Below are 16,859 nucleotides of genomic sequence, written 5' to 3'. Positions count from 1 at the left end.
GTGGCGGTGGGGCGGCTGAGGCTGCTGCTGGAGGAGGGGTTGTGTGGGTCAGGCTAGCGGGCTGGTGCTGCCCATTTCGAGCCAGACATTGGGAGCTGAGGCCAGGCCACCGCCAGCATCGCCCCTTGTGCTGGTGACAGAGGGCTGCCCTGCGGTGCGATGAGGGGACATGCTGGTGTTTGCCCCAGGGCTGGGGCTGTGCGATCTGCCTGGTGCTGTGCTCCTCGGTGGTGGCGCAGGGGTGGGCAGTGGGGGCCATCTCAAGTGTGCAGTTTGCTGTCGCAAATTGAAGAAATATTTTCCTGGTGATTTAGAAACTGGTGTAGTTAATTTTAATTAATACTACATTTCAATTAATGAGAACAAAAGTTTAATCAGCACAGGCATCTCTGGCATTCTCTTTTGACGACAAAAATCAAGTCCGTTCTTGTTGTCTCTGTTGTTTGTTCTGCAACAAGGTTTGTTTTTCAACTGGTTTTTCAGTAATAGCCAAAGAAAGCAAGCAGTTGACTGACGTAACTGACATTTCCCTGACATGGGAAAATGCAAGTCGTAGTATTGGACTATTTCATTTTTTATGGGATAAAAGTCTGTACTTGCTTGATACAGCAGTGACTTCAGATGGGAGAGTGCTGACCTGGCATCCATGACCAGCGGCCCACAGACACTGTAGGTGGCCTGTGGGACCTGGGCACTCTGCCCGCATTCTCCATCTGGGGGAAAGTGTGCTGTAAGTGGAAGCATCTGCTGAAGGCCACCAGCAGTAAAGCAGCATTGTCATCCTCAGTGTTAATTACTGTGCTGTGGTGTTCAATCCTTGTTGAGTTCACTAGGTAAAACTCCTTCCTTCTGCTTGGCTGAAGACTTAAGTGTGTTAAAGACCCTTTGGTGGGAATTGGTTTTGTAATCATAACCGTGGTGCTCAGACTCCCAGGCTTGAGCTGCTGGTGCAGAACAGGCATCCATGAAACAGGGAGCTGTGCAGGCATATTCAGACATAGACCAGCCCTGCTACGATAGCACAGGGAGTGTTTATGTCCAGCCCTTCTCAAAACAATGAAGGGCTTTAATGGCCTTATGGCTTTTTTTTGGTTGTCTGTAGATGTTGCTGGCGGGTGAGAACACAGCATGCCTTCTGCACTGGCTTCCTCCTGTCTCTTGGGTACGGCTGAATGCAGAGGGGTGGATTCTTATGTGAGCCTTTATATCTGAAGAGAGCAAACATGTTTCTTTGTTCTCTTCTGTAGAACATGAGGAAAGCATTATTGTTCAAGTATGAATGGCTGAAAAGCATGGCTTTTTCCTAAGTTTCGTATAATTTACCTAAGACAATTACAAAGCCTGTGTCAGAGGCAGGAAGAGAGTCTGTAAGGCCTTATCTGATATATGTTGCATTCAAGGTTTGAAAGTGAGTCTTCCTGCTTAAAAGCCCTAGTGGGAAGTTCACTGGAGTCTCATAAATGAGGAAAAATTGAAAAAAGGATGAAGAAAACAGAAAAAAACAAACTGTGGAAGGAACAGAGGAAGAGCTGAAGAGCTTTGCAGAGATAAGAGACATGTAGTACTCAAATATACTTGACTGTTGACAAAAGACACCCTGAAACAGAACAGGGGTACAGCTAGCCCGTGGCTGCTTGTAACCACCTACCTCTTGGGTGATGAACTTGTCCATGGTCTTGGCTCCAGCCACCTCTGTGAACCCTCACCATGAGGTGGGTGTGCTGAAGTCCTTGAGCTGTACCCATCCTTCCTAGGCTGTCCATCAGGGGCTTTTCAAGGATCTGTTGGACAGTATTTCACGTCAGCTGTAGTAATTTGTAATTAAAAGTTGCAGTTAATGCTAGGCTGCGGTTCTTCAGTAGCTGATCCTCACTGTGATTTCAGTTACAGAGTGCAACTTTTTAGTCACTGTGGTAGAACGAATCATCTCATTGACGGTTCAATGTTGTTCAAGTTTTTTCATGCAAGTCTCTAAGGCCTAACAAGTATTATCTAACTTTAAGTGTAATTTGAAGGGAGACTGAAGCAGAAATGTGCTTGTTATAAAGGAATGACTGTGTCATATGTTAAAGAAATTTGAATACCTCTCAGAGTCCTGACATTTTATTGGAAAGTTAATGACTATTGGTTTTTATCCCCCCTTGAAAGCTCTGAAGCTAATGAAAAGTAACGCATTTCTAAATTGTTTTCCAGTTCACAAAACTCTTCCTGTCATCACCTTATCCAAAAGCTACGAGCTTCTCAAAGAGGGGGAAGAATTTGAAGTTATGTGTATAATCACAGATGTGGATAGCAGCGTAAAAGCTAGTTGGATTTCTCACAAAAGTGGGGTGAGTTCCTTTAATTGTATCATGTATGCCTCAGCACAGTACACAAACTCTCTGTAGACATTCGTCGTGCTTGTCTTGGATACCTGATGCTATGTTGGTTTGGATTTGCTGCATTTCCAAAGGTCACGCAACCCACAGACTGGTGAGAGGCCAGCAACAACTGTCCCGTGCCCATGCGAATGGCTGGGAGGAAAAGCATCCTCCCAGGCTTCTCTCCCCAAACAGAAATGAAAGTTAAGCTCTTGAATGTGAAGTTCAGGTGACCTCTGTTGGGCTGCCTAAATACGGAAGCACGGAATGCCTACACATCACATTGCAATCAATGGGAGCTGCAAATATCAACACATGGACTGCAAATTACATATTCTAGTCGTTATCATTAACAGTAAAATACCTGCTAATTAGCATGGGATTGTATGTGACAGAAATAGTAGTAAGCATTCGCAGGAATGATTAATTCATTTAAATTACATGGTGTGCCTCACTAACTGGGAAACTTCTGAAAAATGAACCAGTGAACTGGCTTCTGTCTGTAGTGATAGATGAAGCTACTGCCTGGCATCACCAAATTAAATTATTGGCAGGCTAAATGCTCCAGGAGAGTTTGTTACTGATGGCATGGCTATTCTGCAGATGAGGGGCAGAGAGGTCCCCTCCCCTGGTCAGCCATTGTGCGGCTAGCTCTGCCTTTGAAACGAGCAGCAGGCACTGGGTTGTTTTTAAGGATGCTTCTTGGTCTTCTGGGTATACCCTGAAATTTAAATGAATTAAAAGCCCTTGTGAAGACCTGTTAGTAACTCCTGCCATGTATGTTCCCATGCTAATTGGCAGGTCTTTTACTGCTAATGGTAGTGACCAGAATACATAATTCGCCGTCCATGTGTGTATGTGAAAAAAGGCTTCTGTGATGCTGTGATGTTTGGATGAATCACATCTCCTCCGGCAGAGAGTGAATGGGAGGCCCGTTCCCTGGGGCTGGGTATGCCATGCTTACCTAATCTGCTGGCTCTGGCAGAGCTGCTCCCACTAAGTGCTCGCTGTTCCAGAAATCCCACCTCACAGCTCCGGGGGTTGAGGAGGTCTAAATGACATGAAGGTGGCATGGGACATGCAGATGAGGCTTTTGGTCCTGTGCCAGGGTCAACTACGAGTCCTTCATCTGAGAATTTCATTTCTTCTATCATCCCTCCTCCCCTTTTGTTTGTTGCAGTGTGATGAAATCAGGGTCTTTCCTTAAGCTTTTGTGCTTCATCACTTTTCATTTTATGAGTAAAAGCCACATGGAAAATATTTCTGACCAAATAAGTTTGACCTTCCTGTCCTTTCTGGTAAATAGCATGGGATGCTGTCTTTTAAATGACTATCAAATTAAATTTTGCACTGAAACAGAATACATAAAATTCACGTTTAAATAGATGCAGAATTACATTTTGTCCTGAAACAAGTCTAAGGGGAAAAAAACCGAAAACGCTTCCCTTGTATGACTGAAGTTATCACCACTTTTGAAAATTAAGAGACTTGTTATAAGCAAGTACATCTATACAAACCAAACTGCTATTTGTGATTATTATAGTTCAGGAGGAAGCAAAAATACATTGAGAAGGTTAAATTAATCTAGAACCTCTTGGCACCTCCAAGAATTGAAATCATTCTACTAGAAAATCACAACAAGTCCAGGTCTGCATTTGGATTAATCAATGTAAATTTATCAGTCTTTCCAACCACACTGAGCATTCTCACAGAAACTAAAGTCAACACCTCAAAGCATTTTTTTTTCTTTAGTTCCAGCACACATACATGGGCATAGAATCATGATATACTCAATGCTTTGGAAAGAAAATGAAGTTTCCAGTTGTCTGTAAGATTAATAAATCTGGATTGCTATGGACCAAGAAGCAGAGTGGGTTCCAGAGCAAGGATGCCATGTAAAGCGTGCCACGAGCAGGTCTCTCTGCAATGTGTCTGCAATGAGGAGATGCAACCCAGTTTAAAACGAAGCTTGAGCACCTTAAATTCTCTCTTGTCATTCACTGGGAAGCATTGCAACCACTTAGTGAGTTTAGAGAGTTTAGTGATTTTTAGGCACCACTTGAGTGGTGAACCACACTTCAGAGTCGCAATGACTTTTTACAATAGCTGCCGCTTCTGAGCATTAGGAAAGTCAAGACTTAGTGTTCATTTTGCATCAAGCCCTACAGTTAGGAGCATTGCTACTGCAAATAAAACCTTTTGTCAGTTCTGCACCTTCATCAGCATTAGAAATTTAGCCAGAGAGCTGGGTCTGACCTTGGGCACAACACCCTTTTCTCCATGTGATTGAAATTGAAGAAATTAGAGTTTCAGCTTTGTGGCTAGGGCTGATCTCTCCCACTGGGCTCTCTTGGGGCAGGTGAACACATGCACACACGCATGCACATATACGCACACGTTCATGCCTTACAGTGGAGCTTGAGGAGGAGAAAAATAAAGAATAAGGGGAGGGGATAGGACTTGGGACATTATCTCCAAAAGACAGCTGATCACACACTTGTTTTGCATGGAGAGATTCTAGTGACAGGTTTGTCATGCTGGCTTATTATTCCGGTTTAAAGTTATGAATATTAATATAGCAAAGTTATAATTACTTCTATTTTTAATTTATCTAGGAAAGATGCTGCATACACAGTGTTTTAGATGTTAATTGTTTTTTACCGACAGATTGTTACAAGCAAAAGCAGAAATTTGGGTGATTATGGATACGAAAGGAAATTAACATTGAACATCCGTTCAGTGGGAGTTAATGATTCTGGAGAATTCACATGCCAAGCAGAAAACCCTTTTGGAAAAACCAATGCCACAGTAACCTTGAAAGCACTAGGTAAATAGTTCTTGTAGAAATCTTAACATTTCTAAGAGCTGGAGGTGGAAAGTGAAAACACTGTGGAGCCTTCCCTTCCATCTCTCTCCTTTCCTCTAAACCTCAGTGAGTAAAGTTGCTTTGTTAAAAGGTTATGGCTGACTGGTACTGTATGGAATGTCTGAGGAAGTGTTGTAGTATGTATGACTACTTTAATTTTTATAACCCTTTCACATTATTTGAATGTGATGTTAGAACAACCATGCAACAGCATTTCCATCTCTCTGGTTTGTCTCATCCTTCCTGGTTTAATTTTAAATTTAATCCAGTCTTAATGAAGCAAGTAATTTACCTTTGCCTGGTACTATCCCTATGCTTAAGTAATTTGGCAGCACAAGCACAAAGCATATCTTTAATACTTGCCTTCCAAGCACAGGAAATTTCACTGACATCGGCGTGTCAATATTTTTTACGTAGAAGCTATATATGTACCTCTATTTAAAATAATGCTGGGAGGAACATTGCAGTGTGCACAGACAGCATGAAATTCTTCCAGAATTTGCCTCCATAGGTAAACCTGCTATCTGTTACTTCCACAGGTTTTGGATTGTGTCCCTTAATAGTGAGTGAACTCCTTCCCTCCTCTTGTTTAATAACAGACTGGTTTGGAGTCTGCTATATATTAGCTTGGGTGACATGCAGTGCCTTTTGAATTTTAAAGTTGCTGAAACCTGCTAATTTGATAAACCAATTAAGGACATGTTGGTATACTTAATAAGATCATTCTGAAGAAGTCTGCGTAGTTGGCTAAAATCATGTTGGTTCCTCACCATTCAAGGGTGCAGTAATTGAGGGGAGTGTGGCCTTGGATCCTTTCCCTTTTCAAATTTGTTTTTCTGTTGCGCAGATACTCCTGCAACTTTTTTTTTTTGCTTCCCTGGGTAACTTAAAGAAAACAGAAGTATTTGACCTATGTGGGTCAGATCTTCAGCAGCGCGGCAGAGGTTTGAGTGCCTTTCACCTTGCTGTGCCGTTCGAGGGGGTAGGGCTCATAACGATGGTGATGTTTTCCTCATTTTTTTACAGGAGAGACTAAATCAATATGTAAAAGAGTGAAACAGTGTGAAGTATGAAAGAAAATTTTTACCCAAGGGGAACAATATGAAAGCTTTTATTACAAGAGGAGGAAAGTTACTAACTACAGAAATTCTTAGGACTACTACGTATGCAAATGTGGCTTTCAGAAGGATTGACTTTGGAAGGTCTGGGGACTAAAATAAAGCACAGCATTATAAAATACTAGAAAATAAAGTAACAACGTTGTATTTAGTAAAATACACATGATTTATTAAAAAATACCAGAGCTGGAAACTTTCCTTTATGTATTGCTTTTCTCTCCCCACCCTCTCCAATTTGACTTAAAATAAACTCTCTCTCCTGGATGTCTTTCACCATTCATTGTCAAACTGATATTTATCTATCTGAACTGTACCAGCTCCCAGGGTGCTGGGAAGTGGTGTATGGCATGTACTGGATAGATCCTGGAATTGTATCAGTTTCTAAGCCGCTGTGGCTTTAACATCAGCCGAAAGGTTTACAAGAAATAATGGGTATTTTTGGTAGATTTCCCAGTTACTTTTTTTAACAGTTGATTTATGTAATCCTAAACAGTTTCTAGAACTGTTTTGGGGACTGATAGCACAATCCTAAAATTTTAATTGCAGGCTCTTGGGTCTGATTTTGAATCTGGGTTGCATAGGGAATCCTGTGTTTATACAGAGAACAGAAAAAAAGCTCTGCAAAGGAACTCAAAATCTTCAGTTTCCGGATTTAAAACATTTTTCTCTTTGCTAATGATGGAGAGCATACCTGCCTGCTGTGAGTTTGCTTCATCCTTTCTTCTCTGAAGCATCTGTCAAGTGCTCTGGCAGCTCCATATGCTTTCACCAAGCCCTGCTGGCTCTGGTTTTCCTGAGCTCAGGTGCCCAGCTGGCCACAGCAGTTTGATTACTAGAAAGTGGGAAGAAGCAGGGATCCGAGATTGACTTTCGGTCTAAATTCAAGCTCTCTCAGTAAATGTGTAATTGCAATCTGCCTGTCAAACTGATAAATTCCCGTGTGAATTTGTGTAATAGGACTGAAAAATTTGTCTTTTCAAAGTGAATAATCCTGAAGCTGATGAGTTTATTAATGAAATTAAAACCACTGCAGTAAGGATGCTGCTCCACATGATATTTTGGAATGGAACTGCACAATGATTAATGGTATCTGCCAAATAAAAGATTAAGACCCAGCAGTAGATGAACAGAAATGCCTCAGTTTAAGACAACTGGTATCCAGGCCTGTGGACTTAGCACATTTTTCTCTAATTATAGTTTTTAATAGCTTCATTTGTAATGTCATTCTTAATTACACTTGACAAAGAAACCCTAAATGCTCTAGTATATTGTCATAAATGATTAATTTCTCTTGCTTTTTTCTTAGTGTTTCTTTTGTACCATACCTTTAGCAACTCTAATTTTTGGAAAGATGTAAATACTTGAGTAGAAGCAAGCACACGCTTCTGTTTTTCCAAAAGCAAGTAAAGGCTGTTTATTACCAGAAGATGGAATTATTTCTGTTAAGGTACTCAAGGCTGCTTTAAGTCCTGTGCCTCATTGCTATATATAGCTAGTGGCCTTGGTTTTGGCAGGTGAGGGTTCAAGTTCTGCTTTGTAGACAAGGTTTCCTGTTTCACAGTTGGATGTTCGTTCACTAGATTTTGAAGTAGTCTAAGTGTGGTTAGAGTACTGCCAATCTTCTAAATGGGCCTGAAATTGTTTTTCTTCTCCTCTTATGGCCATCAGCTAAAGGATTTGTCCGTTTGTTTGCAACGATGAATACCACAATAGATATAAATGCAGGACAAAATGGAAATTTAACAGTTGAATATGAGGCATATCCAAAACCGAAGGAAGAAGTGTGGATGTACATGAACGAAACATTACAGAATTCATCAGATCATTATGTCAAGTTCAAGACTGTGGGCAATAACAGGTAATACGAATGATTGTAAGTGCTATCGATTTCACTTTGTAACAGCAAACTAGAGTCTGCTCTGGAAAGACGAGAGTGGAGAACGTGAGAAAATTGCGACTATAAAAGCTCTCGTAGTCCGCGTGGCTTAGCACAGTAACTAGTGCAAAGCCTGCTAACCTAGATTTGGAATAACATTGAGCTAACCACACTGTCTGCGAACCAGTGGGCCACAAACTCAGGACTCACCTACAAGATGCTATTCCTGTCCAATAAGCAAAAGTAAGAATGTAAAGCTGTTTGCATGCAGAGACTCCCTCTACCACCACAGTAGATCCCCATCCTCTGGACAAAAAGTTTACGCTTTTATTTCTGCTGTGCACTGTTCTCTTCTGAGCCCTGGTTGTCCAAAAATCCAGTGTAGCGCCTAGCACATGTGGCCTGGGTTGTGTATCTGGGTTCCCTCTTCAGCGAGGAAAGGAGCAGGCGGTGGTGCACAGGGTCCAAGCCTGGTGCTGAGCTGTCACCCGGGCACGCATCTGGGTGTTGTAACTGGCAAAACTTTTGGATGCTGTAGTGCAAAGGCAATGGTAATGCAGGATAAGAGCATCAGTAGGGACAGCAATTGCATGTTCACCACAAGTTGTGAGCATCAGTAATGCTTGATTTTTTTCTTTACAGTTATACAAGTGAACTTCACCTTACCCGATTAAAAGGAACAGAAGGAGGCATTTACACATTTTTTGTGTCCAATTCTGATGCCAGCTCCTCTGTAACATTTAATGTCTATGTGAAAAGTAAGTAAAGTGAACAGTCTGAAATATTTCATTATCACAGTCATTGTATTTTATACAACATAATATATGCACAAGATGTCACAGTGTGGTTCAGCATGTGAGAGGCTTTCTGAAGTGAAGCACACGCTGGGAAACTATTTAAATGTCAAGACATAAAAGTGCAGAGTACTTACACAAATCCACCTACTATCCAGCATGACCTTCCATTCTAGTGAATATATTCCAGAGGTTGCCAGAGAGCAGATAGTTTATACAGGAAAAAAACTGTAGCACCTGGAAAGACAATGTCAAAAATAAGCGTGTACCAGAAACATTTGATAATATAAGGTGGAGCAGGTTATACAGGGATTATAATTTGCGTTTTTGACAGCCAAGTTAAGCTATTAATTGTCTTTAATTTGTTTGAGTTGGATGCAGAGTTTGAAAGTTTGTCAGGGGAATTACTCGTGCCTTTTAGCATCTGAAAGCTTCTGTATAGTAATATAGATCACCGTTGTTTTAAAGAAATCTGCATAGCTTTACAAATACGTGTGCTGTCTTCTTTGGGACCTGCTTGTAAAAAAAGAGCATTGGTCTCAGTTCCAAACAGCGTTCTTCAAGATGAAAGCTAAATTTCAAAATGAATTCAATGAAACCTTCAGGAAACCCTGTCCTTCTTAGCAGAGCCATCCTGTTAGAGCATTTCATACTCTCAGCAAACAAATATTGGCAGATGCTAAAGGTCAAGCTTAAGGAAAATTAAACCAGCAGGGGACTGCAAGCAAACTGGAGAAGCTAAGGTGAGGAAGAGAATGGTGCCTTCAAACCCAGCAGGAGGAAGTGTATAGAAAGTGAGTAAATGTGCTGCAAATGCAGTTCTGTGTTGCTGCTGTGCTTCAGCAGCAATGTGTCCTTCTCTGGACATAGGATTCTGCAGAGGACTGTTGAGACCTGCACAAGTACACAAAATCCGGGATATTAATTTCTGAATTCTTCTCATTTATCACTGAAGGCCAACATTTGTAGCGTCACTATTAGCAATGCCATAATTTGGGTTTAGAAATGTCACTTGGGTTCCTTTCAGAACATGACATTTCTTCCTTCATCTGTGAATGCTGTAATTTGTATTCTTGAGCCTTTTCCATTTCCTAGCTAATTTCTGAGATGAGGGCACTGGCGACCTCCAATGTACTCTGCCACCATGGATGAGAGTGGGTTACAGTCACAAGGGATAATTGTGCTATTTTACAGATTAGTGGAGCAAATTGTTGAGCCAGAAGTTTAATTTCTGGGAAGGAATGGGAGAAATTGCAGGTTTCCCATGGAATTGTCAGTTCACGTGTGGTTGGATGGTGTTTTCCGACTTGCAGCATCATACGTGTGCTCGGAGCACAGGGCTGTTTGTGGGCCTCCCAGCTCTCCCAGGCTCTGCAGGCTGCTTGGGAGCAGTCTGGGCACAAGAACTGAGAAAAAAACCCAACCCACAGTTTTGTCATCATCAGGTGTCAGTTCTCGGTGCAGAGTTCCATGTTGCTATTTTTGAGGAATATGCTGCTTGATAAAAGCTGAAAAACCCTGTGGATAGCAGAGCCCAGGTTACCATGCACAGTAGCTTAGGGTGGACTGCAGGCTGAAGCATTGCTGAAGCAGATGGATTCAACACTCTTGACTCAAAAAGAATTTCTTTTGGCACTTCGACTAAGCTCCTGCAAGTATTTTTTTGTCTTGAAAAGAGGAGATGAAATAGATGGATCTTCCTAGGGATTTTTTTTTAAGAAAAATAACCTGTTTTCAGTGGCTTGTAAAATGCCACTTAGGTATGAAATGCGTACCATATTATTTGACATAGCAGAGTAACTACCAAAGGTGAGTCTTTCTGGGGGGGGGTGGGGGTGGAAATCAGATCCCAATCTAATGGTGCATCCTGACCTGGCATTGTTGTCAGCAGGGATTTCACATAAATTGCTGGGATGCAGCTCGTGATGTTTACACGTCTGACTTGGGCAAGTAATCAGCAGAAAGTAATCAAACAGGTAAAACAGGATTCATAATCAGGAGAATGTCTTCAGATAAACAAAAATCGATGTTGAAGCATTTGCTGGAAGACTTGAAAAACCCTGTGCAGAAATACTTGCCTTGGATTTAAACACATTTAGTAATTGCATATGCTAATCTGAAACAATACTAAACAGCTTAAAAAAAATAATGTAGTCAGTCATAGTAAATGTGACATAAAGTAAGGAAGGAAGGAGCTCTGAAATTAGGAGCCAAAAAGAAAATTACAACTTGACAAGCAGCGTACAGAACTGAGTTACAATTAAGAAATTGTAGAAATCTCTAGAGTGGCAAGGTATGGTCCCTCTAGCAATTAAGTAGAGGAATCTTCCAACTAATACGTGAGTTTAGTGCAAAATAATATCTGTGTTTAATTACAGTCAACAAAGCATTACCTGTGCAGTTAGGACTCACACTGCAAAGAGAGAACTGGTCATGGTATTATAGATCAAGCTCAGCGGTTTTCCTGTCATTGGAATATGCAGCGAACAAATGAGGAGTCACCGTGATGTTATAAAAGGATTCATTCTGATCCAGGAAATGCAGCTCCAGGAGGAAAGCCTCTTTGACTGCAATGACAGACAATACCTATTAAGTGTTACTTTTTAGACATTTGCTTTGTTAATGATGAAGAAAAGGAAATCAGTAATAGAAAGCAATTAAATGCACAACATTGTTATACAGAGCATTAAGATAAAATAGGAGTGGCCTCCTATTAAATAGCATAAATCCTCTTTGCTACATTCAGAATCAACATAAATAAAAGCAGTTAATAAACTTTGTGAAATTAAAAGTTTAAGACATCTAATGACTGATTACGGAATGCAATGTGAATATATGCCAGGCAATGTAATGAAACATTAAGTATTTAAAGGGTTAAAGTCAAACCAGTAAGCAAAGTCTAGTCATTAAGAGCCTGTCTGATGCCAGGGGTAATTAGGCAGTGAAAGTCATAAAATCTAGCACAGTAAAATGTCTTTTAGAGAAGATGCTCAGTGGCAGCTGTTTGCCAAAGCCAGTCCGTCTTCGCTCCAGCATCCCCTGAAGCACCTATGCTGCTGGATGAGGAAGAAGCTCTGGCTGCCAGAAAGGGGTGCAGGTGCTGGGACATGCAGCCCGGGGGTGACGATGGTAGCAGCCTCCTCCTTTCCCTGGGGTACAAAACCGTGGGGGGCTCCACGCTGCCGGGAGTAGGGGGCTCCACGCTGCCGGGAGTGAAACGTATCCCTTAATTTCTCTGAGGCAGAGAGGCTTGGGAGAGCTCTGTGCTGGTGGGGAGAGAGGCTGATCAGGCTAATTGCCACATCAAAACGCTTCGCCTGGGACCTCAGTGCTTCGCACAAAGCTGTTGCCGCTCAGCTTCCCATGGCACCAGGGCTGGACCTCTCACTGGGGCTGGATCCCTCATCGCTGGGCTGCTGGAGGCATTAACCCTGCGCAGCCTCATCTCCCTCCACCGCTGCAGGATGAGTCCATGTGGACTTACGGTTGTGTAGGCGGGCTTTTACTGTGCTACATTTTCACAGCAGAAAAAGCCTCACTAAGGTGGGCATTTTCATTGCCCTCACTCGAAGTGTTAGTGCAGCCCAAATCTGACACAATGTTTTTTCTGGGGCTTAATGTTCATTTTCCTCTTACACTTGACTTCTCATTCCTCTCATTTCTTGAGTTACATGGTGTTGCAACGTGGCCTAAAACATAGCATATCCCTAAACAAATTGCTTGCACATGGATAGTAAATCAGCTAATTAACAATTTCACAATCCAACCATTTTGCTAGGAGTTTTGGAAATGCGGCTTATGTGTATTCCATGAGCACTGAGGCTGGGTGAGGTGCTGTGCTCTATCAAAAAGTTCCTCACCAAATGAGTAATGCTAAAAATCCATCTCAACATTTTGCAACAATGTTTGGTTCTTGGTGTTTGCATAAAACACAACATGCGGATTTAGAAATGAAAGAACATTCGGTTCCTGTAACATGAGTCATGAGGAGATGCTATGTGATTGAGAATATATGTGTGCTTTATTGCCTCTAATTTAATCAGCAAGTAGAATATTCATTAAAAAGTGATGCCGTGCAGTCTTTGTACGTGGATTTAATCTGAAATAAATCTGCGTTTTCACGCTGTAGTCTATACAGCTTCACAGCTTTCTAGGATATTAGAAGTTCATCTCACATTTCTGTAAAGTTATATTAACTGGTAATGGACTCTTAACTTGTACCTGTCAGGTGAGCAGCATCATTGGAATATAGTCTGTTTTTTTTCCATCAACTTCTTTGTGGGTGATTTTGCAGGGAAGCTAAGGTAGTTATGGGAAATAAGGCCTCTAATGCAAGTTTCTCCAAGAAAAATATCTTGCTGTGTTGGCGATGCCCTTGGCTGAAGCCTATGTTGTTGGACTAATGACTGCAAAGTCCATCTGATCGCTCTGGTTTCCTGCCAGCCATCCTCAAAACAGCAGCTCCTGAACTGAGTGCAGGACCAGCTCTGGTGCAGGACATGGTGGGAGGCATGGGCTAGCCAGATTGCTCTCTAAACTACAAAAGCAATTGTGAATTATTGTTTGGAAAGCTAATAACTTCAGCCAAATATTAGCTTCCTCTGCCTGCATCATTTCAGAGAGTCAGGCAGTCAGGCATTTCAGTACTGGTATCTTAGAGGGATGTATGTCCTCCTCTGTGGGGACTCTGCACTGGCTGCCTTGCACTGTAGTTCCTTTTCTGGCTGCGGTGGTAATATTTAATGCAAGGGGCAGATGTGAGAGAGATGTGGTTTGACAGATTTAGTACGCTTGTAACTGTGAAGAAACTGTCCTTTCTACAGCGGGTAAAGTTATGCTGTGCAGGAACAGGAACTGCACTGTTGTTCCAGGCACGCACACTTCTTTGGGTTGTTTAAGCTCTGGGCTTTGCTGGTTTAGGATCTTTCACCAAAGCAAATACTCAGTGGAGGTAAGGCATTCTTCTGAAATCCAGCCTGAGCATTCAGTTTAAGAACAGGTATTTTCACAGACAGTCAGCGCGTGCAGGACACCAATTCAGACCTGGACACCCTTGCGCATGCGAAGCTCTGTTCACCGAGTGATGATGATGCACACAAGTTGCTGGGGTGAAAAGCAGATGGCAATACAAATTCTGTGTTCCCCTAATGTGTCACTCTTGTTTTTGTTCATTGCAGCCAAACCAGAGATTCTCACTCTGGATATACTTAGCAATGGTATTCTCCAGTGTGCAGCAGCTGGATTCCCAGCCCCTACCATATACTGGTGTTTTTGCCCAGGAACTGAGCAGAGGTGAGTTAAGTAAACGAGAGTTTCAAAGTTTATTCTAGATGCAACACACCAATTTATAATTAAAAATTAAGAACATAAAATGATTCAGTAACAGTTATGTTCAAATGTTGCATCACTGTTTTCATAATTTTTGGCATTACGTTATTTGCAGTGGTTTGAGGGGAAGGCAGGGGTACGTTTCATTATTCCCCTTTGCATTCGGTCCTTGAAAGGGGAATAACCAACATTTTCTGCTGCAGAAAAGTAAAAGCCAAACTTTCTCTCTTCTGCTGCAAACTAGCTAAGGTTTGTATCAGTTTGGCCCCAAATGACACACATTCTGTATGCAATTTCACAGAATGACAACCACAGAATCACTTGTGAATATGGCTATTATCTTCTGTTTTATTGTGTAATGATATAATTTTTCAAGACATAAAGTAATTAGATTTCTATTCACATGAAGCATACGACAAGTAAACAAGTCATGTCTGGTTACCACGTTTCTAAAAAGATTGTAGAATTTCACTGTGTGGTGAGCATTTGTGAAGCATGTTTTAATGTTTTGGTTGACTTCCACCATGGTTGTAGATCTTGTCATGGATCTCCCGCCTGCGTAATTTGTTTTACGCCTAAAATAATTATTTCCCTAATTTTTTTAAATAGTACTTTTTTTTTTTTTTATCTTAACTGTGTTCTTATGTAGTAAATACATGGCATATGAAGGAGAGGGGAGCATCCTGAGAGAACAGAACTGGCTATTTTCTGGCTGCATATAAGCTCGATGCTGCTGTATGTACATCATGCATTTTTTTTGTGCTGTAATAAAATGATGCTTGGGGAAGGTTTTCAAGAGTGGGTACTAGACCACAACTGCTCGAAGCTGAAGCTGGAGATGCGGGCTGAATGGTGCAAAACCCATAGTGGACTTACAGACCTGTAGGTATCTCTAGCCAAAACCAAAATGCAAAGACCTCACGGTGTCCAGCTGGGTCAGGCTTGGCGTGTGTATCCTTTTCACCCGCTACATAGAAGATGAGGCATTGTGAGTAGGCTGAGTTTTGAGATGTTGAGCTGAACCCCTTTGCAGAGCAGTGTTGTTTAGTTATCTGATGGTCTGGCAGTGATTACCTGCCTCGAGCAGGACCTGACATCCATTCCCAGTAGCAATCCATGGCAGATGACATGTCAGTTATTGTTTCTTCTAGGTGTTTTGATTCACCAACAATATCCCCCATGGATGTCAAAATCAGTTACACAAATTCATCAGTGCCATCATTTGAACGAATCCTGGTTGAAAGCACCATTAACACCAGCATGTTCAGGAGCACCGGCACTGTGTGCTGCGAGGCCTTCAGCAATGGGGACAGCAGCTCTGCTTTCTTCAACTTTGCTATTAAAGGTAACGGCTATTTTAAGTGGGTTACCTTTGCCATAATAAAGTTTATGGTACTGTGGCTGAACATATGATAATATATTACGCTACGTGTTCTGCCTGTCAAAGCATTGCTTTAATTTTTCAATGAATGTGGTGGTATCGTCTTTTTACAGCTCCAGATCTGCAGCGCAATAGTTAGCTGTTTTCTTCTCTCTGTGCAGCACAGGGGCAAACCACTTACAGCATTGCACTGGCTTTCCTTTTCTCTCTCCCTCTTTCTTTTCCTGTCTTTGTCTGTTTTGACTATTTAGGCCATCTTTTTTTTTTTTTTCAAGGAAAAATTGCATTTTTTAAATGTTTTTACAACGTCTCAGGAAAATGCAGTCCCGAACCTGACTGGAGCCTAAGGGCCCTGCTGTTATAAAAGAAGTAACAACAACATACTACAAAAGGGCTTATGAGTTTCATAGCAGCATTTGTGGGTTTGTGGGGGAAAAAAAGCAGCAGAACATAGATGACTCGAAATGTGTTTGTAAATCTGTGCTCTTCTTTGCAAAATCAAATGTTCTCTGCTTTTTTTTTTTCTGTGTTACACCCAGATATATAAACAAATAAGCCAGATTTGGGGCAGATGGGTTTTACTGGAGCGGTATTCCTTCACCACTCGGCACAACCTCTACTTGTAAAGACTGCGCTGTAGAGATCCTACCTGGGGTGGGAGTGGGGAAAAGAGAAGAAAGTAGGACTTCAGGAAAAAGCTTCTTTCTTTAACCTAACTTGACTGTGGTCATGCAAACCCCTTGCATTAATTGATCTTGGTGTCACGGCTCCTGAATTGATGAAGCTGAGTCTCCCAAGGCCGCAAACTGGATGGTTCCTGTGCCAGCTCCACCCCTCACAGCTCATTCAGGAGAGCCATTCCGATGTACCTGGGGCACATCTGGGAAAGTCAAAACCCCAAACCATGTTTCACGAGGAAGAACCAAAGGAAGGCTTTCACCTGCATCTCTTTAATATATTTTTTCTTGTTCAGTATTTATGCAGAATTTTCTCTGTTTCTTCCTAGAACAAATTCGCACCCATACCCTTTTCACCCCTTTACTAATTGCGTTTGGAGTGGCTGCGGGACTGATGTGCATCGTAGTCATGATCCTGGTGTACATATATTTGCAGGTAAAATTAGAAGCGCCTCTGCC

At 41.8% G+C, this 16,859-nt stretch overlaps 1 protein-coding gene across 1 annotated transcript in view; it reads left to right on the top strand.

The window, feature by feature from the left end:
• KIT (KIT proto-oncogene, receptor tyrosine kinase) overlaps positions 1-16,859 on the top strand; it is a gene marked incomplete at its 5' end in the record, with an annotated part of 37,968 nt that overhangs the window by 7,258 nt on the left and 13,851 nt on the right. Inside the window, 7 exons of the mRNA XM_009642389.2 lie at positions 2,194-2,330; positions 5,028-5,187; positions 8,013-8,202; positions 8,863-8,978; positions 14,192-14,306; positions 15,494-15,687; positions 16,730-16,836. Of these exons, the coding sequence (XP_009640684.1) occupies positions 2,194-2,330; positions 5,028-5,187; positions 8,013-8,202; positions 8,863-8,978; positions 14,192-14,306; positions 15,494-15,687; positions 16,730-16,836 (1,019 nt within the window). The remainder of the gene's footprint in view (positions 1-2,193; positions 2,331-5,027; positions 5,188-8,012; positions 8,203-8,862; positions 8,979-14,191; positions 14,307-15,493; positions 15,688-16,729; positions 16,837-16,859) is intronic.

Source organism: Egretta garzetta, unplaced genomic scaffold (assembly GCF_000687185.1).
Source record: "Egretta garzetta isolate BGI_Z169 unplaced genomic scaffold, ASM68718v1 scaffold46, whole genome shotgun sequence".
Classification (NCBI taxonomy): domain Eukaryota; kingdom Metazoa; phylum Chordata; class Aves; order Pelecaniformes; family Ardeidae; genus Egretta; species Egretta garzetta.
The sequence above is the reverse complement of the archived record's forward strand: the minus strand, read 5'-3'. Positions and strand labels throughout refer to the sequence as shown.